The sequence below is a fragment of the Copadichromis virginalis genome, linkage group LG17 (genome assembly GCF_057382275.1).
Source record: "Copadichromis virginalis isolate Kocher_CV1m ecotype Utaka linkage group LG17, C_Virginalis_male_GT1.1, whole genome shotgun sequence".
In the NCBI taxonomy this organism is placed as follows: domain Eukaryota; kingdom Metazoa; phylum Chordata; class Actinopteri; order Cichliformes; family Cichlidae; genus Copadichromis; species Copadichromis virginalis.
In genome coordinates, this window is record NC_140634.1 from 17,572,187 (window position 1) to 17,599,434 (window position 27,248).

General features: G+C 44.3%; 1 protein-coding gene across 2 annotated transcripts in view; it reads left to right on the forward strand.

Moving 5' to 3' along the window:
- Positions 1-7,866: 7,866 nt before the first annotated feature.
- LOC146689246 (A-type voltage-gated potassium channel KCND2-like) overlaps positions 7,867-27,248 on the forward strand; it is a 104,443-nt gene continuing 85,061 nt past the window's right edge. For both annotated transcript variants that reach the window (XM_085437757.1, XM_085437758.1), the window contains exon 1: positions 7,867-9,335. In XM_085437757.1, coding sequence (XP_085293883.1) covers positions 8,224-9,335 — 1,112 coding nt within the window. In that variant the 5' untranslated portion in view covers positions 7,867-8,223. The remainder of the gene's footprint in view (positions 9,336-27,248) is intronic.

Genomic DNA, 27,248 nt, shown 5'->3' on the forward strand with positions numbered 1-27,248 from the left:
ACGTTCTGCTGGATTTCACATTAACATGTGTGACTAGTCAACATTAGCAGCCCTGCAACAACACATGCATTAATGAGAGCCACTGCAAAGGGAGAGGAAGCAAAATGATCTTTTAATGCTCAAAGCTGCTAAAATGACAGAAACTTTCCTCTTTTTCTTATTTCATCCAGTTTTTCATTCCTTGTTTGTGGCTTAGTAACAGGAAGGTGTGCAGTGTCTTTACATTCATACGGAAGATGAAGACTGTGCAGGGAGAGGTGGGGAACTTGTGCCTGATGATGATTAAATTGCCTTAATTATATTATTTTCTCCCGTTTCACAGCTACAGACAGAAAAAAGCAGCCATCGCTGTGGTGAGAGTCAGACGCACAGTTTAGATCAGCAAGTAATGGGCTCCCAGGAGAGCAAACGACTTCATTTAAAGCACTTAAAGATACAGATTTACTCCAAATACTTTAAAACAAAGATCCACATGGAGAGAAAGCTGCAGCTTTTCCACATTTATTCAGAATTGGAGGTTTTCTGTTCAGAAAGAACAGCACAGCATCACTGACAACACAAATGACTTTGATTCTCTCACAAACAGCAGGAGCCGACGTGGAGGAGGTGGGTTACAAAGGAGCTTGCAGATGCAGCTGCAGCTGTGTGCAGGCTGATACAGATTAAAAAGCTCCCCTGCTTTCTTCTCTCAGAGCTTTGAGCAAAGAAAAGAGAAACTGTTCAACCATCTAAACTTAAAACCTGGAAAAATCTCCTGCATGTGCTTGTGGGCCTATCATTAAGACAGCAGGCTGATAAAACCTGGACATGCAAACCACAAAAGAGCAAAATGAGAGTCTGACGTCTGTATTTGGGGAACTGCTGTGAGACAGCATGGACAAACAGATTCATGTCCTTGATCCACATCAACGACCTCTCCAACCTCTCCGAAAGGTTCCCTTGGAGTCACAGTTTCGATCTTGAGCAGGTTGGATGGTTTCCAGGTGCTTCTGTAGGAAACGGTGTTCGTCCTTTGGCTCTAACACTCACACTGAATGAATTTCCTGGTCAGAAAACATTAGACAACACTGAGAGTCCTCCTGAGAGTAAAACTGAGAGTGCTCTGAATAATGGAGTAAAAAAAAATGGCCTCTGCGAGCGAGGTGCTCTGTGGGAAAACAAAGAGCTGGAGAGGTCAGTCGATAGTTTGTGGAAGTGTCATGGAGGTTTGAACACTTGAGGTCTGAGTCTCTTGAGAGAGACGATGTGCCACACAAAGAAGTTCGAGAGAATCCATATTGATGAGGAGAAATGAGGCTTTACGAGCAAAGAAAAGCCATCAGACATCAGATTTATGCACACAGCTCATCTCAATCAGACAGGCAGACCTGTATTTCCCTGTGTTCATCCAGCAGTTGAAACCGGGACTGACCAGCTCCTCTTGTACTGGCAGGGAACCTGAAAAAGACCCTGAAAGCAGATTTCTAAGAGTGTGCTCCAGTCTGAACGGTAAATAGGGTAAATAATGGTCATCGTTGGTTGTGACGCACACGTCTCCCTCTGAATCTTTTCCAGTGCTTTTCATCATTTTTGAGGCATTTTTTCCTGCAGAAACATTTTTCTTCTTTAAATTGGACAAATTCATTTTATTTCCTGCTTTCCTGAGTTCCTGAGTTTAGTCTCAGACTCAAAGAGCATCACGTGAAAAACACTAATAGATGACTAAGCTCGTGTTATGGATGGACTCATCTCAGACATTTCCTGTGCACCAGTCTGGTCCATTTTCTATCTTCCTCTTCTCACATGACGGTGCTTTGAATTGTGGTCAGAAGTTTCCATCCACTCTTCCTGTTCATGGATGTCAGGGTCATTTGGGGCTTTTAAAAAATCATTTCTTTGAAATCTTTTTTCGAGGTGAAACAATTGTACAGCATTCATCTTTGATGACTTTAAAAAACAAGTTTGAATTAATGCTGAAGTTTCTCTGATCCACACAGTTTAAAAGTATACATATAGGGTCACACGCAGAAGCCAGGTTTGTGCCAAGAAAACCAAGAAGAATTATGAGGAATTATGCAAGATGCTTGTTTCTAAATGACATTTGCCAGACACTACTGGGGGTCTATGTATGTGTAAGTGTGTTTGCAAACTTCTGATTCTGAGGGGGTAAGATAAAACTCAGTTCTTCCAAAACTTCACTAACCTCCAAACATCGCTGCTGTTCAGCTCTCTGACTTCCTTTCCTTCTGTCAGTCGTGGTACACATGGAGCTGGGAATGTGTAGCAAGATGTGTGTCTGTTAAAGTTGCATCATCACGAGATAAAATACGATCAGCTGAACATCATCTGAGCCACAAACATGACATCAAAGTTATCTCCAGGCCAGCTTGAGGCGTCACTGAGAGCTTCCACACACATGAAATATGGACAGCTGTGTTTCTTTATTCACTAACACAATATCTGCAGTGAACGCAGCATTTTAGATTCACTTTGGACTGTAATAACCACTCAAACAGCTTCACAAAGAACCAGCATGATCAAATAAAAACACTCAGCCAATCGAAGCTCCGAAAACACTGGCAGGCTGACACATTTCAAATATTTATAACAAAGCTCGGGAATCTTTATGGCATCCAGCAGCAGCTCAATGACCTTCAAACTGCACCTGATGAAACAACTCCTTCATCCTGCTCTCCTCTCTGCCTTTCAAAGACACCTCCTCCCCGTCAGCCCGCTAGTTTCCTGTTTCATAGCAAACAGGACTGAGGGAGACCAGCATCTTCACACTGGAATCCAAAGGAATACAATGAGAGCTCTCAGCATTAACGTTGTCAAGAGTTTCATTGATTTGGCTGGGATCGCTGGGTTAGGAAAGTCACATTTTTATATCAGTCTACCAGTATGTCAGTTTGTGCCTGTGAGCAGAGAGACACCATTTTATATGGAGACGTAAAACACGAGAACAAAGAGGCTTCCTGCACAGGATGCCCTTATATTTACCGTAATAGCTGCTTTATCTGTGTTTATGTAGTAGTTTTCACAAGTACAAAACATCCTTCTATAAAAACATTCTGCGCCTGTACAGCTGTTATGAGGGGCGAAATTATCTGCAGAGACCAGAAGAGTTTGTGTATCAGGCTGTAAGAGATCACTGAGCACCGAACAACCTTAGTTTTTTTGGCCAATCCTTTACACACATACAAGGCAAATTCCAAAATGGCGACCTATCCATCCCTCTCTCACATGCCGCAGTCCAGCTTTGTATACTCTCAGACCACACCTTCTCAATTCAAACTGGCCTATGACATAATCCTTCCAGAGAAGGAAAAGAAAAACAAAGAAGACCAACCAAACTCCTACTCTTTCCAACTCACATCCTACTAAAGAGCTGCATTTGAGGTTTCACCTGTTATTTACTTTCTGATATACTGCCCCAAACAAATAAGAGCCTGTTCACTTCAAACGCTTCATCGAGGTCAAACACTGTAAATATACGTCACAGTTACTCAGACTGAGGACATTACAGTGAAACTCCTTTTTTAAGGTCAGGAGGAGAAGTGATGATCAGACCTCATACAGATCTCTCTGGAGCACTGATCTATTTTATAAGAGGGAGTGTCGGGTGCCATTATCCTCAGTTTGGACTGTTTAGTTTCCCACGTATGTTTCCTGTTTTATTGTGTTAGTCATCTGTCTGTGTGCATTATGTTTCATTTTACTTCTTCTGTTTCATTAGTTAGATTTATCCCAGCTGTGTTCTCACCTGTTTCCACTCATCATCATTATCCAGTCTATTTAAGCCCTCACGTTCTCTCAGTTCCCTTTCAACTCCTCGTGTGTTTCCCATTTAATTCCAATCATTCATGTTCAATTCAGTCTGTATTAAAAAATGTGGATATTGTAAACCAGCCTGTGAGTCCTGCTTTCTCTACACACCAGATTGTGACAGTGAGTTGTGAGACATGGAGTAAAATTACTTCTACATGTGAGATTCAGTGACTGACTGGGAGAAAGTTGGCAGAGGGTTCTGCAGACGGGGTTTTCAAGAGCTTGGCTGGTATATTCAAAGATATGAATATATTAGTCTTAACTGAACCTCAGAAGGGATGAAACTGCTGGGAAAATCATCAATAATCTATAATCAATACATTCAGTATGAGCGTCTCTGCTGGCATTAAAAACTCATTTCCTACAGCAGTGTTTAAATGTCAGTTATTAATGAAATCGGGTTCAGTGTACAACTGCCACAGTCCCTCTGATACCGGTGTGTGTGTGTGTTGGGTCTAATTGATATCTGAAACAGTAATGAGCTGTAATTGTAGCTGTAGGGAAACCTGCTACAGTCAGAGGAGCTGCTGTTTAATGCAGAGCACATCTGCGGCAGGGTGTTTGGCACGAAGCTGTAATTAAACCGTTTTTTCTCACAGCTGAGACGTGAAGCCGCTGCACCGCGGCGGAAAATCAGAAGTTTAAAGTTACTTTGTGATTCAGGCAGCAACTTCACACCACGCTCTCTGTCAGCTTACATTTTCCAGTTTTCCCGCATGTTTCCAAGAACAGACACATGGAACAATAACGCCCTCCCTCTGAAGTTTCTTGAAGTCTTAGAGATAAATGCTGTGCACTCAGGCTGCAGAAACATCAGCACGTGTGATGTTCATCTGTGGATGAAGTTAGGTTTGTGTTCCTTCTCTGAGTCTCTGATGCAGCAGAAGTTTGATGGTTCTAGTTTGAAAAGAAACATTCTCTCTGCGTCATCCCTCGCTGGGTTAGTCTGAGTGCTGACGATCAGCGCGCTGTTACTGATGCCCTCTCATGGCGTCCTGTCGAGCCTGCAGTCGAGTTGCGGTGCCTTTGAGTTTCAGTCCTTTGGGGTTATGACCTATGATCACTTCTGTGTCTTCATGTCTTTAAAGCTTTCCCATTCGTCCATCTTTCTCTCGCTTAGTTCCTTCATCGTCCCTGATTATCATTTCCTGTTTTATTTTGATAAGTGCATTTTTCTTTCTCACTGAGCTGCATCTCCTGATGATCAGTAAGCTCGTCTTCTTCGTCCACTTCATCATGGTCACTCATGAAATCATTTCATGAAGGGCATCCACTTAAAAAAATATTAATAATAGACTGACATTTTAGAATCTGCCAACTGAAACATACAGAGCTTTCCACTGTGGTGACCTCGTGTGAATAACAGAGCAACTAAACAAGCTTTAATGCAGATTCATGAAAACACTGAAGGACGCTGCCTGACTGCATTTCACATGGATTTGTGGCAGTTAGGGTCTTCATCCTCTTCTCAGCCAATGAAATCTTCATTTCCAGTTTTAAAAAAACAACAACAACAATACATAGGATGGGGGTGGGGTGGAGGGGATATCACATGACCCAGAGAGCCACAACATGAACACTAAAGTGAAACAACAGCATCATGCAATCATGTTTGAAATGAAGGAGTCTGTCCTGTCTTAGATGTGCATGAGTGTCTGTGTGTGTGCGTGTGGGTAAACAGGAAACAGTCATACAGCTGTTGAGTGCTCCTCTTCAGGCGTTTGGTTGGGTTGTTGTGGTAAATAAATTTCTGTGCAGGAGGGAAAAAAAAGGTGACTGACCTTTGACCTGCAAATCCCTGGCAGCCAATTAGCTCGAAGTGTTGAGGGCAGCATGTTGATCAGAGCGATGGATTATTTGTGTGTCTCTGTTTAATGATAATCACTGAAATAAAGCAAGTCAGGTCTGTGTGAGCAGTTCTGACCTCTGAGAGGCTCGAGGAGAGTCAAAGCAGACAGATTCTAAGGCAGTGCCTGGTCTGTGTGTTTCCCTGCTTTCTCCAAGGGTTTGTGGAGCTACATTCTGATGGACCGCAGACACAAACTGGGCCCGGTGCAGCCAATCACAAATCATTAAACTCACCGTGTCTGCAGATGTCCTGAGAAGAAACGCACACCTCAGAGCGCTGGGCCTGTAACGGCCCTGACAATGATGTTTACCCCGCAGTCGATAATGATGGAGAGTGGCGAGATTTTCACAAACTCATAACGAGAAAAACAAAGACGGGAACACACACACAGACTCCCTGTTAGTTCTGCAGGGAGCCATCAATCAAAGATTCTGAATGACAGCACACACACACTGGCAGCATTGATTTGAGCTGCTCTGGCTTCGTTGTGTTCTGTGATTTAGGAGCAGTGTGAGACCTCCTGCCTCCTGCCTGCACCTCCTCTGACTGCTGATGCTGGAGCTCAGCACAGCTCTAACTCACTCAATGGATCAACCTGCTCTGTGTGTAGGTTTCATGGACATCCATCTCTTCGGAGCGTCTCTAAGAGCCCGTCATGTGACTTCTTGTGTGATGAAGACTGCGCTCTTTGGGCTGCTCATGTCTGTGCTCTTTTTGGTACTCTTCCACGTCTGCCACGTCTATTCAGCTCTGCGCAGTTTTAAATGAGCTCCACATGCTGGTTAACTCTTCCTCATCTCACATGCTCTCTGGCCTGAAGTTAGTCTGTGTGCTTCTTCCTGTTAGCAATGGCTGACAGGAAGAAGCGATCCGGTGCTTATAATGTTGTTTAGAGGGTCTGCGAACTGCCGAGCACCTACTCTTCTCTGACTTCACTTGATTTCAGTGGGGCTCACTCAGACTGACAAACGAACATCTGGCTACTGATGTTTCGGAGCTGTTCAGCTGCCATCTTCTGTGAGAGGAAATCCCAAAGTTAAGCAGGCTGGCTGAGAGTAACAGGTGTCAGACAGAAAGCAACTTCTTTAAAAAAGTCTGGAGATACACATGACTCTGCTATGATTTCACAGCACTCCATAAACAGAAAACTGGTTAGCAGCCAGAGTTTATGAAAAATGAGGAGACTCCAGATGTGTCGACTCCTCTGACCTCCTCCAGTGAGAGTCTGGAGCTGCAGTAAAACAGGCCCAGGCACTTTGGCAAACACTGGATCAGGTCCATTAGACTAATGAGTCTAATGGACCTGACGATGCCAGGCAATCCGGCTGGAGACCAGGTCCAGGATCTCTGCTTCCTTCTCTCTAAGGCTGGATCCACTTGAGCTCCTCTCCAAATGAAGCATTTGTTAAGTTGTGTCTGTAGGATGACCAGCTGGCCTTCAGACTATTAGAGCGCTGCTGCCTGAACATTTTGGTCGAATCAGTGCGTTTCAGGATGACATACTTTATTTCACAGCTCAGTGATTTTCGGACAGTTTCTCAAAACTAAGTGAGAATTTCCTTTAACTTCAACCATCTACAGCGCTTTACACGGATCCCTGAAAGCATTAGAGACCACAGTTAAGATGTTATACTGACCGTGTGCTGGGACAGTGTGTCCACTCAGCTTTTGCATTAAGCTGTTTCAGATTCAGATCCACACAAGAACAAACACACAAGGATACAGCAGAGCTCTTTCTCATAAATTTTGGAAATGTTTGATATTTCACACACACACACACACACACACACACACACACACACACACACACACACACACACACACACAGCTTTCATCTCTCTCTCGCTCTCTCTCTCACACACACACACAGTATTTTTTTCTCTCGCGTTAATGATGGGACCGCTGAGATTCACCTGCTGAGCCACAGCTCTCCTTCATACAGGCAACTTTTGTAATAAGTACATGAAGCTCCTCCTCCTCGGACTTCTGCTGCCTGAGGAAAAAACAAAGAGACGTCCTGCGCGCTCCCTGTGGAGCCTAAAACAATTTGCTCCACCTGACGGGGGGGCGCGTGCCCGCCAGGGCTTACACACGGTCCGCGTGTCTCCATCTGATCCGAGAACTGCTCCATGACACGCCCCCTCAGAGAGAGAGAGAGAGGAGTGTGTGCGCCTCCCTTTCTCTCTCTCTGTGTGTGAGAGCGAGCCTCCTCAGCGCAGCTTCGAGTCTGTCCTCGCTGCTCCTCGCGCTGCTCCTCGCGCTCAGCTCTCGACATCAGGGGGACCGTTGGCGGGCAGAGCCTGGACAGAGCATGCGTGGCGGCCGCGTGTGTGCGCGTGGAGCGGGTCCGAGCGGCGAATCAAAGAGGAGAGCGACGCTCTGAGAGTTTTTCCCACTTTTACGCGTTTCTGTACACGCGCGGCACACGTGGACGTCCGTGACCCCGCCGCGTGGCACTGGTGCGTACGGCCCGTTCTTCGGGCTCCCCGGCTACCCCCTTCCCCCGCATGTCCTCCCGCGGCTCGGCCTGACCCCTCTCTGAGCGCGCGCACGGCTCTGGGAGCAGCATGGCGGCGGGAGTGGCCGCGTGGCTGCCGTTCGCACGCGCGGCGGCCATTGGCTGGATGCCGGTGGCCAGCACGCCCATGCCACTGCCGCCCCAGGAGAAGCGGCGCACGAAGGACGGGCTGCTGGTGCTAAACGTGAGCGGCACGAGGTTCCAGACATGGCGGGACACGCTGGAGCGCTACCCGGACACGCTGCTGGGCAGCACAGAGCGAGACTTCTTCTTCCACGAGGAGACCAACGAGTTCTTCTTTGACCGTGACCCGGACATCTTCCGTCACATCCTCAACTTTTACCGAACTGGGAAGCTGCATTACCCCCGTCAGGAGTGCATTGCGGCGTACGACGAGGAGCTGGCGTTCTTTGGCATCGTTCCAGAGATCATCGGGGACTGCTGCTATGAGGACTACAAGGACCGGCGGCGTGAGAACCAGGAGCGCATCCAGGACGATGAGGACATTGAACAGTCCAACGAGCCAGTGCCCGTTGACATGAGCTTCCGGGAGAGCATGTGGCGCGCCTTTGAGAATCCGCACACATCCACCATGGCTCTGGTTTTCTACTATGTCACCGGGTTCTTCATCGCAGTGTCGGTGCTCGCCAATGTGGTGGAGACGGTCCCGTGCGGTACCGCGCCCAACCGTGTCAAGGTGATGTCATGTGGTGAGCGGTACGAGCTGGCCTTCTTCTGCCTGGACACTGCGTGCGTCATGATCTTCACCGTGGAGTACCTGCTCCGCCTGCTGGTCGCTCCCAGTCGCTACAAGTTTGTGAAGAGCGTGATGAGCATCATCGACGTGGTGGCTATCATGCCGTACTACATCGGCCTGGTCATGACCGACAACGAGGACGTGAGTGGTGCCTTCGTCACACTACGCGTCTTCCGGGTGTTTCGGATTTTCAAGTTCTCGCGGCACTCTGCGGGACTTCGCATCCTGGGCTACACGCTGAAGAGCTGCGCCTCGGAACTCGGCTTCCTGCTCTTCTCGCTCACCATGGCCATCATCATCTTCGCCACTGTCATGTTCTACGCCGAGAAGGGCATGTCCGGGAGCAAGTTCACCAGCATCCCCGCAGCCTTCTGGTACACCATCGTCACCATGACGACCCTGGGGTAGGTGATGCTGACCATGTGTGTATGAAGTGGGTGGAGCTTCTTGTCCAAAAATGGGCGGAGCTAAGAGCGTGTTGGTGTTTGGTTTGAAGACATCAGTTTTCAGTGTTTAAGGGCAGCTGTCCGTGGTGCTGAAAAAGAGCTGCCGCTGTCTCAGTAAAAAGGACACTTGAGTCTCTATGATCACATGCCTCTGCTGCCTCCGTTTCAGAAAAAGAAAGAGTGAAGCTCAGCAGTAGGGTGTGAATCTGCAGGGGTGAGAATGCAGCTCGTTGTTAGCTTGAGTATGTAAACAGAAAGGCTTTGCAGGTTTACGTTAGTTTGGGTTAGTTACAGCTCGGTGATGCACACCTCTGTCAGTAATGGGACTGAGTTGTGGTGAGCACTCTGGAGTAGAAATCTTTCTCCTGTTTGTACCTCACAACCCACGTTTTACTGCTCCATCATGTTTTTCATGTTTTTTTCATAGGGGCCAAAAACTGTGTAGATGTGTTAGCGCCACCTGCAGATGATGTTAAAGCAAAGCATGTTTTAGATCAGCATACAGCTGCAGGAATGGTTCGATCTTCCTGAGAAGTAGTGAACACTGAATATTCAAAATATTAAAATCATGACTCGCCTCGCTGTGTGTCAGAAAACATTTGGAGCTTCAAGTTCTCTCTCTCTCTCTCTCACACACACACACACACACACACACACACACACACACACAGATCTGTGGTTTTGGAGGCATGTTCAGGTGTAACTGTGTTTTTTCAGGGTTATGAAGGTGGTTCATGTCTTACCAGTTACATCACCATAGTAACAGCAGATCATGAGGCTGAATGTTGATTGTTTGAATCAGCTGGAGAACTGAAAGTAGGACCAGATGCTCACTGTAATCACACACACACACACACACACACACACACACACACACACACACACACACACACACACACGAGCACTTGCTGCATTAGGATACTGTTTGACGTGTGAACCTCAGGTGAGGTCAGACCTTCTGATTGAGTTGTGTTCTCTGCTGTGAGAAAACTTCACAAGTTTGTGTCTGCGGAACATTTTTTTAGGTAGCTGCTGGTGCTGCAGGTGTGTTTTCCTGCCTTGTTGAACTCCCTGCAGATGCTCTTAAATCCTGCTCCAGGAACCAAACTGTCCAAGGACCTGCAGCACCATACATGATTTGGGTGTGAGTTTGTGATTTTTCTGTCGGCACAGACACAACACGGCACAAACACACATGTATTATTTAGTCACATGACCTGCTGCTGCTCGTGAACATAAGAGTGGGCTCGGTTCTCGCTGCTTCCCATGCCTCAGTGGAAAACGTAAAAGGCTCATTTTCAGTCTCTGAATTAATAAAAAAATTAAAGGGAATTGTGTAAATGTTGGAAACGTTTCTTCATAAAAGCATAAATGTGGAAAAATGTTCCCTCACTCAGTTGTGTAATTTCTTTAAACCGGTGTAATCTGCGTGATTCACGCGGAATTGCTGACGTCCAGCTTTTTTCACAGTGTCTCAGACGGCATCAAACTTATTAATATTTTCAGGAAATTACAGACAGAGTCTGCTGGGATCAAAACCTCGGCACGCCTCATATTTGAACTGGATTCAGTCAGAGGCTACCTCCTCGTCACATATCATCTCTGGCTGTTCAGGATCGTGTCGTTTAGTGATGAGGACACAGCGCAGCTGGAAGAGGATAGCGGCAGAAAGGCCAGGTTACTCAGTGATGTAACAGACTGTTGTGTGATTGCCTTATAGAATAAACTCTGGAATTAAAGTGTTGTCTGTAGAAACAGCAGAGATTAGAGGAGAGGAGTCACCTGGCTGTCACATAATCACTCTGTGTCCTTTCATATTTACTTTCAGACCCTTAGATTCAGTCTTCACATCCTGAAGACTTCATTTCACCTCCAGCTTCTTAAAGTCACGCTGCCACTGAGCTGATGCTCAGCTCCATTCGGAGAGAAATACTTCCTCCTGCATGATGTTTCACGTGTTTTTCTTGCTTTTGTTCCAGATCTACTTTCAGCCACAAATCATCTGTCAGGACTCATCAAGCTGCTATCAACAGAAACAGGAGAGCCTTCTGCAGCTGTTTATGAACCTGAAGAAGTCATTTTGGATAGATATTAAATAATAATTTATGAAGATTAAAACAGAGCTAGTGAAACAAGAGTGATTGTCATGATGCTAGAATTTCAAACACGTTGACCCCATCCTGCAGACGGTGTCTGTCTGTCTGCTCTCCAGGCCTGAGACCGTCTGATTAGCTGCTCTGCTCCAGGTTTCACTCGTTATTTGCTCCAATTGATTCTCCACCCTCTGGACTCTCTGCTCAGTTCAGCTACGTCCCTGTGCTGCTCTGCACAGCAGCACCCCACGCACATCTCCACATGTTCGTAAACAACTCTGTCCCTGATCAAAGTGCCAGCTGTGATCTGATCAGCTGCTATAATTATTTATCTTTATCTAACTAAAGCTGCTAATTGCTACAGTAATGATAACAGGTGGCAAAATGTAACTGCTAGTAGTTAAACAGCTAATGCTAATGTGCTCTGGCCAGGTTACTATTTATAATGAGTGTAAAGTATTCCACTGTTGTTGAAACAGGAGGTTTACTGACCTCTGACCTTCCTCTTAAAGTGTTCAGTGTTATTAATGTTATCTACTTTAGCTGTTGTTGAGGCAGGATCTGTGTGTGTGTGTCAGAAGGAGGCAAAAACAACTATTGTATCTTCATTCAGCAGTAATTTTAGTATTGATTAATGTCTGAGTATATGCTGTATATATCTATATATATCTATATATATTTATATTTATATATATATTTTTTTTTTTTTTAATTTTTGACACTACCGTTTTGGTGTGAGGTGAACCCTCGTTTCCTGGATGAAAGTCTTGAGACTTTCTGAGGTCATTGTTAGAGAGAAACCTTCAAAGGAGGTTGAAAGCAGTTTAGCTGTTTGCTGCAGAAAATCAGGATTCAAGATTCAAGGTCTTTATTGTCAATACAACAATATGCACAGTATACAGCGTACTGAAATGCTGTTTCAGCCCAAGTCCCCCATGGTGCATTTATAAGAATATAAAAAATATATTTTTGAGAGATATAAAAGTAGGAAATACAAATAAATAATAACTCGCTAAATTTGGGTAAAATTAGGAGATAAAAAGCTACTACTAACTATCTATGTATTACTAACTATGTACAATAAACAAAGACAGGACAGAGACAATACAAAGTGGATTGTGCAGTAGCTTAAAATCCAAACTTGCAGTAGAAGGAATTTTACCAGCTCTTCTGCAGAACAACCTCCTCTGTTTGAACTGTTTTTTGCAGTCAGCTGTGGATCAGGGATTCGATTCTGACTCCTCACAGTGCAATAAGTTGATCCCAGAGAGGAGACCTGGATGCAGGTGTGACTGATTGCTGACTGTCCGACTGTCGCTTAGACTCTGACCTCCTTCACGGCTGTTTTTACTGCCACACTTCCATCCCGGCTGTCTCTTCTTCTCCGCTCTCTGTGGGATGATAAGTCGTTAATGCTGCTAATTAAATTAATGCATTAGGCGCTCAGAACACACACACTGTGATTATTCTTAATGGGCTCTGTAATGAAGCCACCTAGAGGAGCAGCCAAGCAGAAAAGATGGTTTGTGTAGTCAGAAGAGAGTTCAGTTCATCCCAAAATGCTGCTCCTGTGTAATCTGGAAATGACCGCTTTAATGACACTCTGAGGCTGGGGGGTGATTATTTTGGATGACAGACAATTAGAGCCGAAAAGAAGAGGAAGCTGATGAAGAGGCTTATTAGGTGAAGTGGTGGGATTTGCATTTTAGTGGTGATGAGGCTTTTCCCAAAAACTGCAGGAGCTGCAGTGAAGAGGAAAAAGCTCCTTTGTTATGACTCTCATGAATTCACTTCCTGTTCTGTTGATCATTAGAGTCATTTAAACGACCTTGTTCCCTCTGGAGGGGGTGGGGCCACGGCTTTTTGAGGCACGTTGTTGGAGTTCATGTGTTTGGGTTTTTTTAGTTAGACTGAAGCAAAAAATAAAAACATCTGTGTGCTGTGGGGTTTTTTCGTTACATATGTTTAAACATTTATTCAGCTTCAGGTGCACATCCAGTCATTCTGAAATATGACAGCAACCCCTCAGATCACAAAAGAGCTTTGGCGGTTACTCCCATTCAGCTTTCACTGTTTACTGCTGCTGCCAGATGACAGCTGGACTTTGGGCTTCACTTGGCTTCCTGGTACCCTGTGAGATCCTGGACATGTGTCAGCTGGACACTTTCCAAATACAACTTCAGACTGCAACAAGAAAGATCAGCAGAGTTACTTCATTAACCATCAAATTCACAGCTTTCTTAAAAACATATTCTCGATTTGCATCAAACTCTGTAGATCTGATGTTTTCTGCCTAAACCAGCAAACACCACGTTACTAACCAGAAGCTCTAGACGTGTGCTGCTCTCTGAGATCTGTAAACTCTGTGAAATAAAGTCAGTGTCCTTCTGTTACACTTAAATCTGCTTTTTCAGAGCAGACGGATAACCTCCGTATTCTACACGTGTTCGTGTTCACGATGGGTAGCAGTGATCTGACTGAACACAAGCTCGGCTCTCCCACCAAATTTTTCCTTCCAAAGGTTCGGCTGCAGGATCAGAGGCTATTTCCTCTTCCTCCTCCATCCTTCACTCCCTCAGGAGGGCCGCTCCCTGCTAGCCTCCTCCTCGCCTCACTCTTTGTGACGAGTCAGCCAAAACCAAATGGAAAACAATTTAGCGGAGTCGTGGCTTTGCCTTTTAGACACCAGAAATGAAATAATAGGCCGAGTGTCGGGGCTCATTGATCTGGAGCTGGCTGTGAATATCAATGACGAAGAGATAAATACACTGCTGCCCAGCTGCACACACACACACACACACGCACACACACACACACACACACACACACACACACGCACGCACGCACGCACGCACACACACACACACACACACACACACACACACGGTCCTTCAGCTGCAGGAGAAAGCTCCTTTTATTTAAAGAAACAGCAGCTTCAGTCAGAGCAGATGAAAGATAAACACACCCCTGAGATCTCTGCTCAGCACACACACTTCTCCCTCCTCTTCCTTATTTTTCTCTCGAAATTGTGGGATTACAGAGCAGCAAACGTCAGCAGAAAGGTGACATGGACTCTACGAATGAATCATGGCGCGGCAGATAGAAATAAGTGGCCGTTTGATGCCCTGTTTGTTGCGTAAAGATGCAGACAAATCATCAGCGACTGCAGCTTCAGATTTATCAGCCCATCTTAAACTAAAACAAGCAAACCGACATCACTGCTGTCTTTTTACTGGAAATTTAACTGAATCCAACCAGCCAATAATATCCATGCAGATTGATCAGTGATCAGCTGCTGATAATCACTAATTAATTGGAGATCTGTTGGAGCCCTGATCTGGTGGCCCCAAGGTACTAAAAACATCGAGAGAAAACAGAATACTCTTTGGATTCAGGAGACAGATGCTCTTCTGCCGCAGTCATGTGACAGGCTCTGTCACCTCACAGGTCACGTGTCCAGCAGGCACACACAGGTGAGCTGTGATCCTCTGGAGGACAGGAGATGAGATCAGAGAGCAAAGGTGTTGAGAGGAAACTTGACTCTGATCCAGCAGGAGGAGGAAAGTTTTCTTAAAGCTCAAACGTAGCTTCAGAATCAGTGTGTGCTGACACCGAGGCTAAACCCTGTGATTTAAGGGCGTCTGAGATGTATGTCACCTCGTTCATGTCTGAAAGAAAAAACAGTGCAGAACTTCAGCAGCCTCACTCAGAGACCTTTCTGAACATCACACGATTCTATCATGTCCTGAAATGTGACACCTGAGCAGGGACAGAAGCAGAGTCTGACTGTGGTTGTACAGGGTGGGCCATTTATATGGATACACCGTAATAAAATGGGAATGGTTGGTGATATTAAAGTCCTGTTTGTGGCACATTAGTATATGTGAGGGGGCAAACTCCTCAAGATGGGTGGTGACCATGGTGGCCATTTAGAAGTCGGCCATCTTGGATACAACTTTTGTTTTTTCAATAGGAAGAGGGTCATGTGACACATCAAACTTATTGGTAATGTCACAAGAAAAACAATAGTGTGCTTGGTTTCAACGTAACTTTATTCTTTCATGAGTTATTTCCAAGTTTCTCTTTGTTCACAGCCATTGACATGTCGAAGAGGTTAACACATGAGGAGCGGATCGAAATTGTGTTGATATCTAGTGAACGCAGTAACCGGGTCATTGCAGCAGATACACCCTACGAGACCACCCATTGCCCATGCTACAGTTAGCAAACTGCTTGCTAACTTTCGCCAGACTGGTTCAGTGTTGGATTTGCCAAAATGTGGACGCAAGAAAACTGTCACTAATGAAGAAACATCAGTGGCTGTTCTAGCTTCATTCAGCAAGAGCCCACAGCATAGCACTCGCCGCATGTCACTGAGACTGGCATTAGTCGAACATCCCTTTGGCGGATATTAGCTACTCACAAATGGCACCCTTACAAACTCCAGCTACTGCAGCATCTCAACGAGGATAACCCAGATCGGTGCACAGAATTTGCAGAATGGGCAAAACAAAAATTGGAACAGGACCCTCAGTTCACGCAGAAGATTTTGTTCAGTGATGAGGCAAACTTTTATGTGAATGGTGAAGTTAACAAACAAAACCACTGCTATTGGACTGACACTAACCCACATTGGATGGATCCCTCCAAGACTGTTGGAACAACAAAAGTGATGGGTTGGTGTGGTATATGGGGTACAACGATAGTGGGTCCATTCTTCATCAATGGAAACCTCAAGGCCACTGGATATTTGAAATTGCTACATGATGATGTGTTTCCCTCTTTATGCACTGAAGCTGGCACGTTCCCTGAGTTTTTCCAGCAAGATGGTGCACCACCACATTATGGGTGCCAGTTTCCTGGAAAGTGGATTGGTCGTCGTGGGCCAGTTGAATGGCCCCCAAGGTCTCCCGATCTGACCCCCTTAGACTTTTATCTTTGGGGTCATCTGAAGGCAATTGTCTATGGTGTGAAGATACGAGATGTGCAGCACCTGAAACTACAGATACCGGATGCCTGTGCTGGCATTTCTCCTGCGGTGTTGCTATCAGTGTGTGAAGAGTGGGAGAAGAGGGTTGCATTGACAATCCAACACAATGGGCAGCACATTGAACACATTCTATAAGTGGTTAGAAACTTGTAAATAACTCATGAAAGAATAAAATTACGTTGAAACCAAGCACACCATTGTTTTTCTTGTGACATTACCAATAAGTTTGATGTGTCACATGACCCTCTTCCTATTGAAAAAACAAAAGTTGTATCCAAGATGGCCGACTTCTAAATGGCCACCATGGTCACCACCCATCTTGAGGAGTTTGCCTCCTCACATATACTAATGTGCCACAAACAGGACTTTAATATCACCAACCATTCCCATGTTATTACGGTGTATCCATATAAATGGCCCACCCTGTAGTTTAATGTGTCACACTGAGCCTGTGTGAGGGATTTCTAGTCTTATCTATTAATTATGCGTGAGCCATGATGATTTTTCTCTCTTGATTTTGGCTTTAAGATGTTTTTGATTCAACACAGAGTGAGAAGCGCAGTCAGCGCTGAACAGCAGATCAGTTTATCCTTGAACCACTGCCGCTTGCGTGGTCCACTCCGTGTGCGGAAACCACATGTAACTCTGCTTTTCAGAGACATTTTTAAAGTTTGTCGTCCCCGGCAGGAAGCCAGCGCGAGCCATGGTGCTGTGAAGTGAGACTATTGTGAGTCTGGCTGACACTCTGGGTTTGTTCGTGGGATTTGTGGAAGAAACGCCGACTGAGCCGTTAAGAATCCGTCAGCAGCAGAACAAACATAGAGACTTTCTGCTCTGAAGGCTTTACATTAAACTTTCACAGTGCTCCCCTCCACTCTCTCTGTCCGGCTCAGAGCTCACTCTCCTCTGTGTCAACACACCTCTGCCTGGACGCGCTCAGTCTGTTCTCTCACTGTCTCAGGGCCATTAGTCAGAGGTCCTGCAGTTTGTGGTCATCACACAAATGTGCATAACAGAGGTGGGACCAAGTCATTGTTTTGCAAGTCTCAAGTAAGTCTCAAGTCTTTATCCTCAAGTCTCAAGTCAAGTCTCAAGTAATGTCAGGCAAGTCAGAGTCGAGTCTCAAGTCACTGGTGTAAAAGTCCAAGTAAAGTCACAAGTCTGAAACTTTGAATTTCAAGTCCTTTCGAGTCTTTAAAAAAAAACAAACGAAAAAAATAATGTTGCAGTTATATGCTAAATGTAAATATTAGACCATGTAATTTTAAAATCTGTGTTTTTCTCAACACATGACAAAATAGTGAACTTAGAAAATATACACAAATTGTGAAATTGCACCTCTTTAAAATGCAGCTCAATTAAACCTAGCTCCAAGAATAATTTTCACCGACAGTTCTGAGATAAGCTGCATGTTATTCTTGGATGCGGTTGTAGGACCAGCTTTAAAATCGCATGACAAAAATATCATACACATTAAAAAAAACTGTATCACCAACGTAGCCTGGACAACATTTGCTAGTTAGATGAAGTCAGCTATCTCATTGTAGCATATTTATATGCATATTTATAATTATACGCTTCTTGGAGTGAGTGCATACACTCATGAAGTTTAGTAACTTCAGGTCACTGCAACAAGCCCAGGTACAGTTTACCGACGGATGGGTACAGGACCTTGAAATGCACCGTGTAGAACGAAAGACCATCGTACGTATCATAAGTTTACCAGTCTCACAAATTGTCGTCATAAATACACATTCCTTAACCGTTTATTAATAGGACCTTTGAGCTCAACGGTAATTAATTAGTAGTGGAAATAATTTCTGGTAGCATCACAGAAATGTAGCAGTGACAATAATATTGTATGCTGTAATCGTACTGGGCAATTAGTGATACAAAAAACCTGTTTTATCCTGTGAATAAAAGTATATGTTTTTGTCAGTGTACCATGGTAATAACAGAAGCGAAACGCAATATTGTGTCAGGACAATTCACTATTTATGCACAATAAATAAAGGAGCATAGCGCGACAATTTCTGTTCAGCACCAGACTTGCTTGTAACCTATATCACTAATTATGTTATGAAAATGACGTATTAACTACTAAAAACACTGACCTTCGTGGAAATGCTTGGAGCAGACTAACCTGTGAGCTGGAGTGTTCTGGGACGTTATATTTGATCTTTGAATGGCTGCAATCCAGGCCACCCGTCGCCGTTTGTTACTTCGGAAACATGGCTCGAACAATTTCTCTTCAACGACGTAATCCGATAACAACCGATCTCTTTACCCGTCGGCTTCCCGTGGCTGTCATGAGACCGGCTATTGCAGTTAATAATACAACGGCTTCTTGACATTTTTGTGTTTCTTTTTATCGCTGTATAACTGATTTTAATTGAAAGCCTGCGTGCGCTAGTACCGCTTGCCACGAGTTCCCAGAATCCTTTGCGGTTCTACCCGTGAATGACGTCACATTTTCAATCTCTATATAATATGCATGTTAAATTTTATATTTGGGGTAAAATATCAAGTCTTTTCAAGTGAACCGGTTCAAGTCCAATTCAAGTCCCAAGTCATTGGTGTAAAAGTCCAAGTCAAGTCACAAGTCTTAGAACATTTTTTCAAGTCAAGTCTAAAGTCATAAAATTAATGACTCGAGTCTGACTCGAGTCCAAGTCATGTGACTCGAGTCCACACCTCTGGTGCATAATGCATTTCACTTCCTCTTTCAATGATGGAGTCCACAGTTCACTGCTGTGCAGTCAAATGGCTTCTACTGTCCCTTTATGGGTTAAATCACAGCCTCATAGGTCCTGCCAAGGAGCCTAGAGTCCGTGGCAGAGAGTCAGTTTGAAACCACCAGGAACTGCAACACAGAAATGAGAAAAGAACCGGAAAAGATGTAAAATGAGCGCAAAGAGGTGCAGCACAACCAATAACAAAAAGAGAAGTGGAACAAAGTGGTGCTTTTATGTTTCTTACACCATGACAGCTTTATTGGTCAGACAAATCAGAGTGTTATAGATGTCTGAAATCATTCACCCGTAGAATCAATGCGACTGGTTTTCTTGTTTTGTTTCCCTCATGTACACCCTGTGATCAAATGTTTATCTGTGAAAGGATCTGATGAGACAAACAGGGTCATCAGGAGATGATTTGAGCTGCGAGTGGAACCACAGCTCAGGCGTGGGTTAATTTTTTGTTTTTGTCCTGTGACGAGCGGCGCTGTGGGAAAGGCAGAGAAAAGGATTTAAAAAGGTGAAATTAAATGAAAAAGCCACAGCAGGAGAATACAAATCACAGCACGGAGCAGGATATGAATAAATGCTCTCAAATTTAATTTCACAAGCACAGCAGCTAACAGAGAAGTTCAGATTTAAAGAGGCTGGAGCAGAGCTGCAGGTCTGTGAGTCTAACTCACCCACAGGAAGTCCATCATGTCACTGCTTTCTTGGACAGACTGAATCTCGAGGAAGCGTTAAAGTTTCTCCCTGTGGGCCAAAACTACGATAATGCCAGTGGAAACAAGAAAAACAACCCAACCATCAATGTCCAGCAGGGGCAGCAGTGAGTCAGTCCCCATAGACACTCATGTTAAAGCAGAAATAAACATGTTTACATAGGGGTGGGTTTAAAAAATAGTTTTTCAGATTTAAATCAATTTTAGCTTGAAAAAAGTGATATTGTTTCATTAAATCCTGAATTGATTTTTAAATATGAATGTATTTTGCTTGAAACACCAGAATCTCAGGTTAAAGCTCACAAAACTATTTCAACAACCACTATACAACTAAACCAGCAAATGAGTGCAGGTAAATGGATTCCGTACAAAAATTTAAACACAAAGCATGGATCGTTCAGCCGATGGCACATACACAGACACGCCGTCGGGGCTGAAACCCGACATCTCACAGATTCTGAAGCTGCAGGTTTTGTCACTCTCTTACCAAAATTCACTGAACCAGCAGCAAAAGAAGATCAAAATTACGCTTCACGTTTGATAAACATCATTATTGATTACCTCTTACTTTTGCTGTTTTGCTTCCACCATGATAAAATCACACTTCTTGCACAGCTTTTTCTCTCAGTGTCCTTCAAGAACAGTTTCCCATCTCAAATCTAAGTTTTCTGCATAATACATTTGCTTATTACGCACTGGTCTACTGTTGTGTACAGTGTTGTCGGGAGCTGGTTTGTCGACCTCCGACAAAGCCTAATTTCTGCTGTTCAATACTGAGGAAATTTTAACTTTTTTAAATTATGCAAAATTGCAAAACGCTTAGCTCTGTCTCTAATAAAACTGCTGTAACTTTGCTCAGCTTCGGGTAATGTTCTTCAGCCCTATGTTGATTCATGGTTTTCTTCAGATTTTGATAGATATATAAATATGGACGTGTACTGATGCATGATAAGAATTGTAATATTTCTGACTGATTGAATCGAATCGAATAGTTTATAGAAATCAGTGACGACACACAGCCCTACCCAAACAGCCTCTGTCACCATGATATCAACATTACAGTAGACCGCTCTCCATCCAGTACGGTGCTGTGTTGCTGACGTGAGTGGGGGTAGGCATTACACAGCAGAGACACAGCACTGCTTTGCCCACATTGCAAAAACATGTCCCCCTTCAGAACAACCTTTCATGACTCGCCTGTTTAAATCAGATAAAGTTAAAAGTTCCAGTCGATGCAAACCTAAACTGAGCCCTCCCACATCACACAAGCTCCTCTCCCTACCTCTGTAAGAGTGCTGCCTGTTACCAGACCAGAAACCTGTGTGGTTGTGACATTGCAGCAGACAATCCCCAGAACACTCTACATGATGTTTCCGGACCAGTGTGTGTCCATTCTTTATTTACAGTCCGACTTATTCCCCCCCCCAAAGACCCAAAGACTAGACAACCTCTCAAGAAGACTTGAATCTCTTAAGGACGACAGGATGGACTCTGAAGCTGTTTCTGTGCTTCACTGCTCTCAGTGACTCATGACTCATGGGCTCTCAGTTCAGGGGTTTTACACTTTTATTGGTTCCTATCTATCTATTAGACTTGTAGTGAAGACCGCCTAAACCGAGACCAAGACCAGAGGGTATCGAGACCAAGACAAGACCAAGACCAAGTCGAGACGAGACCAAGACCGAGACAAAAAAGTATTTAAACTGCAGCCAGATGCTGCTTCGTTTACGGGTGTCTCACTTCAGACTCTGACTAAAAATTATCCTTCTTTATGTGTGCTCATGCTTGTGTGTGTGTATGTTCGCATGTGTTTGTGTCAAAGTTGCTATAAGGTGATTTTTAGCTGTGGTCCTCACACAGGTAAGAATAAAGGTGGAAATCTAAATCAGGCTCATAAAAGCAGAAGAACAATCTGCCTCACATCAGAAATGTTTGATTACCTTTGATTCATGGATTTGCTGTAAAAAATAAGAACTTTAGTGTCTGATCACGCAAATCGCTTGGCCCGTGGTTGATTAGAAGCAAAAAAAGTGAGAAAAGTGCTGAACACTGTAAGAAAAAGCAGCAGAAGACAAAGCAGAGGAGGAGGAGGAGGAGCAGTGCACTGATAACGTGAAGAAGAAGAAACTTTGTGTCCGTGATGAGCAGAAGAACAGAAATTGGCTGCTCTGATGCCTGCAGAAACACAAACAGGCGTTGAAGACGTCTGTTATCAGACTTAACAAGCTCAGGGCCGCCGGCCGGCCATCTCCACAGCAACTATTTTACCTGTGGCCTCAGCCTCGCTCTCTCTGTTCAGAGCAGCTCTAAGACTGAAGCTTTTTCATTCATTTGGTTATCTCCTCGTCGTTTTACTCAGAGATTTAGCTGTGTGACCCAAGGTCAACACAGGGAACCAAACCTGAACGAAAGCCCCCAAAAGTCAGTGTTACAGAAGTGAACCACACACCCACATGCAGTTTCAATGGTCTGGACCAGGAGTTAAAATCAAGTGCTCTTGTCTGAACACTGCGAGGCTCATTCGAAAGAGTAACACACACACATACAGAATCATAGATACACACTTGGTTTCTAAAGTGTGTCCCGACCTCCCACAAACACACTGAACCCGTTGGTAAGAAGAAAGCGAGCAGCAGGAGCCGTGATGTGCTCGACAACAGGACAGACATAATGGAGGCGCAGAGTAAAACACATATTTATGAGCTGATTTACAGCGTTAATGTGTTTCCTGCGTCTGTGACGAGGGTGGTAATGGATTTACAGTTGTGTTTGTGTGTCAGGGGAGTTTGACTTCTAATGAGAAAAACATCATAAAGAAGCGAGAACAGGCTGTTTCTCTTCTCCGCTATCAATCAAACACAGAGTTTGTCCTCAAACGGCCCATTTATGGAGCTTTATTGAGTTTTATTGAGATGTTCAGACCTCTGGGAGGAACTGAAGCTGTTTTTAATCTCAGAAAGGCAAACAAAGAAATGCTCGGTGGATTTAACTTTGTAGCAGTAGGGCTGTTCTGTGCTGATGGATCACAGAGTTGGTGCCTGAAGTTAAAAACAACCAGACACGTTTCAAATGTCACTTTGATCGAGAAAATCACAGTCTGTATATAACAGATGGATGTAGCCATTGTCATGTCACCCAGTGGCTTATGGAGCACTGGGTGGAGCACTGGGTGGAGCACCAACGCTGCTGCTTGTAATCAGTAACATCCAATCATAATTAGGGATGGGTATCGTTTAGGTTTTATCTGATACCAGTGCCAAACTGGTATTTTTGAAACGGTGCCGTTGCTTAAATGGTGCTCGCCTACTATACTTGGAAAGGTAAAATGATTGGCTAGAATCCAAAGTGTATGACATCTCAGGGGAAATAAAGCACCGAAATGTGCGCTGCTTTTTGGTCTGGTTACTACCGTTTATGTCAGAACCATACCGGTACCCATCCCTAATCATAATCCTCAAATTTCACTCACCAAAACTGGAGCTGAGATTATTTGGACGGTCTGTTGGTACAGTAACCTCATAGCAGCCATATTATTGGTCACATGATGCTATTATGCTCCAAAAGGCTCCAACAGCACAAAAACAGTTCAGAGGTCCAGTTCAGGGACTTCAGTTAGCTGAGGTAAAGCTGGGCAGACAGCTAGCAGCTAAAGCCGCCTGTGTCACCATCCACCTGTCAGTTAAAGAGGCCATGCCCTTAATAAGGCAAATTCAAAGCCTTAATACAATTTAAACAGGTGAGTTATAAAACATTCTCTCCTTGTACAGTTGCTATATTTGTCTCTGACTCCTGATATGAACCTCAGATAAACTGTTACAGTCTCCTTTTTTTCCTGTATATAAAACTGTGTCATCTGCATATAGAGATATTGTTCTTCTTCTCATTCTTCTCTTTTACTTCCTGTTATCGTTCTGCTGTAACAGAAGTTTAATACAGTTAGGAATATTATCCATAGAGCCCAGAACAGTTTGTGTGTCAGGCTGTAAACATGTTTTTTTCTGCTGTAAAGTTTAAACATGGGAGTCTGTGGGGACCGACTCACTCCTGGAGCCTCTCGTGGATGCTATATGAACTGCAGCTTTTAACAAGTTGATCTGCAAACTATTTTAGGAAACATTTAGTCAGAAATCCATTGGGAAAACAGAAATAATTCTTTGTTGCAGATAAAAGTTGATGGAAACATTCAGGGCAGAGAATGGCTGTGCTGATATAATGCTCAGTCTGCTCCTCAGGCCGATTACTTATTAATGCTCAGTCGTGGCACTGCTGCTGATGGAATTACAAACACATGAATGTGAGGAAGAACAGCAGGACACTAAACATTCCCATCAGTAAATTATTAAGGAGCCCAAAGCGTTTGAAAACCCCGAGCCGAATGGTCGCTTCGTTTGGAGCCAAACAGAAAATTAAAGGAGGAGCTGACAGCGGCTTTGTCGACATGTTTACCTCCCACCATTTCTGTCACAATAGAACCCAAAATAGAAGTGCCACTGTTAGTTCTACTTCTGCCACATACACAGTGTCCAAAGAAAACAATTCAAACAATGTGCAATGATTCACAGCAGGAGTGCACGACTTCATGCCTGAGAAGAAAACAGGAACACGAGCAAGAGAACTTGCTCAGGTGCCTCCAACATGGCAGTTGTGCTGATCATGGTTAACTGACAAAATCCAGCATGACTTCATGTTTGTGGTCAGGTGACCCGGTTTTGTTATGTAATGGCCCTGTAACCCTGGAAACGGCAGCCTTCAGTGGACATGGCTTCTGTTTGGAAAGAATAAAATGTATCTCTGTTAGAGTGAAACACATAGCATTGGGAAGAGTTTCAGTGAAAGGAAACTGACTTAGAGAAAACCCAGCTGCCAAACATCTGGCCCGTCACAGCGCGGCCGTCTGCTGTGGCTCTACTTCTATTTTTAGGTTTTTAATTTTTCCTTCTTCTGCAGCCAGGCTGGAATCTCAATAAAAACAAGATTACACTTGCTCATTTCCACTGAGAGCAGCAACAGATGATGCAGGCACTGAGGTCGCGGTGAGAGGACTGTGCTTACCGCCAATCAGTGTGTACGTGTGTGCACATGTGTGTGTGTGCGCATGTGTGTGTGTGTGTGTGTGTGTGTGTGTTGCAGTCAGTAAGAAGAAAAGAAGAAGCTTCAGCAGCAGCTGCTTTTGTATTTTTAGCCTCATTCAGACTCTAGCACCTCTTCAGATAAACATCACACACACACTCAGACACACGTGTGCGCGCACACACACACTGCTGCAGGCTCTGTTTTTAGTAGAATGGAGGTTTGATTTAACCTGTTTTCAGGTACCTGTGGGGTCAGAGGTCACACAGCTCTGATCTCAGAGATCTCATCATCATGGTGGCATTTCTTCTGCTGTCTCTGCAGTGCCTGTGAGCAGGTCTTTAGAAGCTGCTGTAGAGATCGATGGGACATAAAATCTCCATCAAATCTGATGAAAATCTTATAAAGGTTTAAAAATCCACTGCACGCGCTCACAACTTCATGATGTTACTGCTTCATTACTGAAGCCTGAGCTTGGACGTGATCAGGCTTGGGCTCCAGAGAAAACAGCGACCAGTACATTTCCCTACATCTTTACTGTGATAACGAGCACATACCGGCATGAGAAAAAACAGAGTATCCAAAATAAAGTGAAGCATTTGAAGACAGGTTTGGATGCTGAGCGGCAGATTTCTGATCTTGATTGTCATTGTGCTCTGGGAACATGATGTCCGATCCATCTTTACTTTATTCATTCTCATCACAGAACATACATACCAAGGGTCAGCCTCAGCGCACATCACCCAAAAAAAATTAAGGAGAAGAAATGAAAACATGTAGTAACGAGTCATTCGTGTCCCGATGAATTGGGGTGGCTGTGGCTCAGGTGGTAGAGCAGATCAGCTACTGATCGGAAGGTTGGTGGTTCAGTCCTTGGCTTCCCCAGTCTGCATGTAGAGTATCCTTGAGCAAGATACTAACTCCAAATTGCCCTCCGATGCGTTCATCGGAGTGTGAATGCAGGTTAGTTTGCACTTGTGTATAGAAGTGAATGGGCGAATGAGGCATGTTGTATACAGCGCTTTGAGTATTCCGGGAGAGTAGAAAAGCGCTATATAAGAATCAGTCGATTTACCAATGGAAATACAATTTCTATATAAAGGTTTACACTGTGCAGTAATGCTTCTCCATCTTATATTCATTTGCTCTCAACCTAAAATATGCAGACAGATGTTTCTGTCTTTGAACTTCAAATAACTCAAATGATCAACATCTGACATCACAAAGGCCCACAGCTAAACCACCTACACCAGATACAATCATCTGAACTACACCAGCATTCTTCCCTGCTTAAATATTCTATAAGTCATACACAGGTTTCTGTTAAACATGTCACAGTTAAAGGATTTCAGCTGACTTGCCGAGCCTCACACCAAACCACCTTCAGTTCAAACAGAAGTGATTGCTTAGCTAAGCATGAACTGAAATAATTCAGGTGTTAAAACCACAAACTGATTTTATTCAGGACCAAAAGTAAACCTGGAGCTTTTTGTCTGGTTGGTGTTTGACAGATCCATGTTTTCATGTGGAGCTCAACATGCTGAAGAACTTTCACTGTGATCCATCTGTTAGAGCTGGACTCGGTTATTTCCTCTGCAGATGTGGAAACTGAAACTGAGGATGAAGAGGAGGCTGCGTGAAAACAGCTGAAGGTGTGGAAATTTCAGGCTGTAAATTTATGTATCTCTGCATATGCAGCGAATGATAAGATCTGTGGAGTGGCAGGGGGAAACTCAGGAGCTTCACAGCAGTCCACATGAGGCTGGAAGCTCTGCTCCTGCGTTTGCTCCTGCTGTGGTTCACTGTTGATTTTTCCTCCTGATTAATTCAGACCTTCAACCTAAAAAAAAGAAATTCTGACTGTTATGACCTTTCAAACTATAGACCGATCTCTAAGCTTTCGTTCTTGTCCAAGATCCTGGAGAGACTAGTTCTCTCCCAACTCCAGGCGTACTTGGACACGAACAATATTGCTGAGAAATTTCAATCTGCCTTTAAGCCATTGCATAGCACTGAAACAGCGTTGGTTAGAGTTCTTAATGATATTCTTGTAATCACTGATACTGGACGCTCTATGGTCCTAGTTTTACTGGACCTCTCTTCGGCCTTTGATATGGTAGACCATAACATTTTATTACTAAGACTTGAGCACACTGTGGGTATTAGAGGCACTGCCCTCGACTGGTTTAAATCATACCTCGCTGATAGATCCTTATCAGTTCACTTAGGCACCTTCTCCTCTTCCTCCGCTCCGGTCTGTT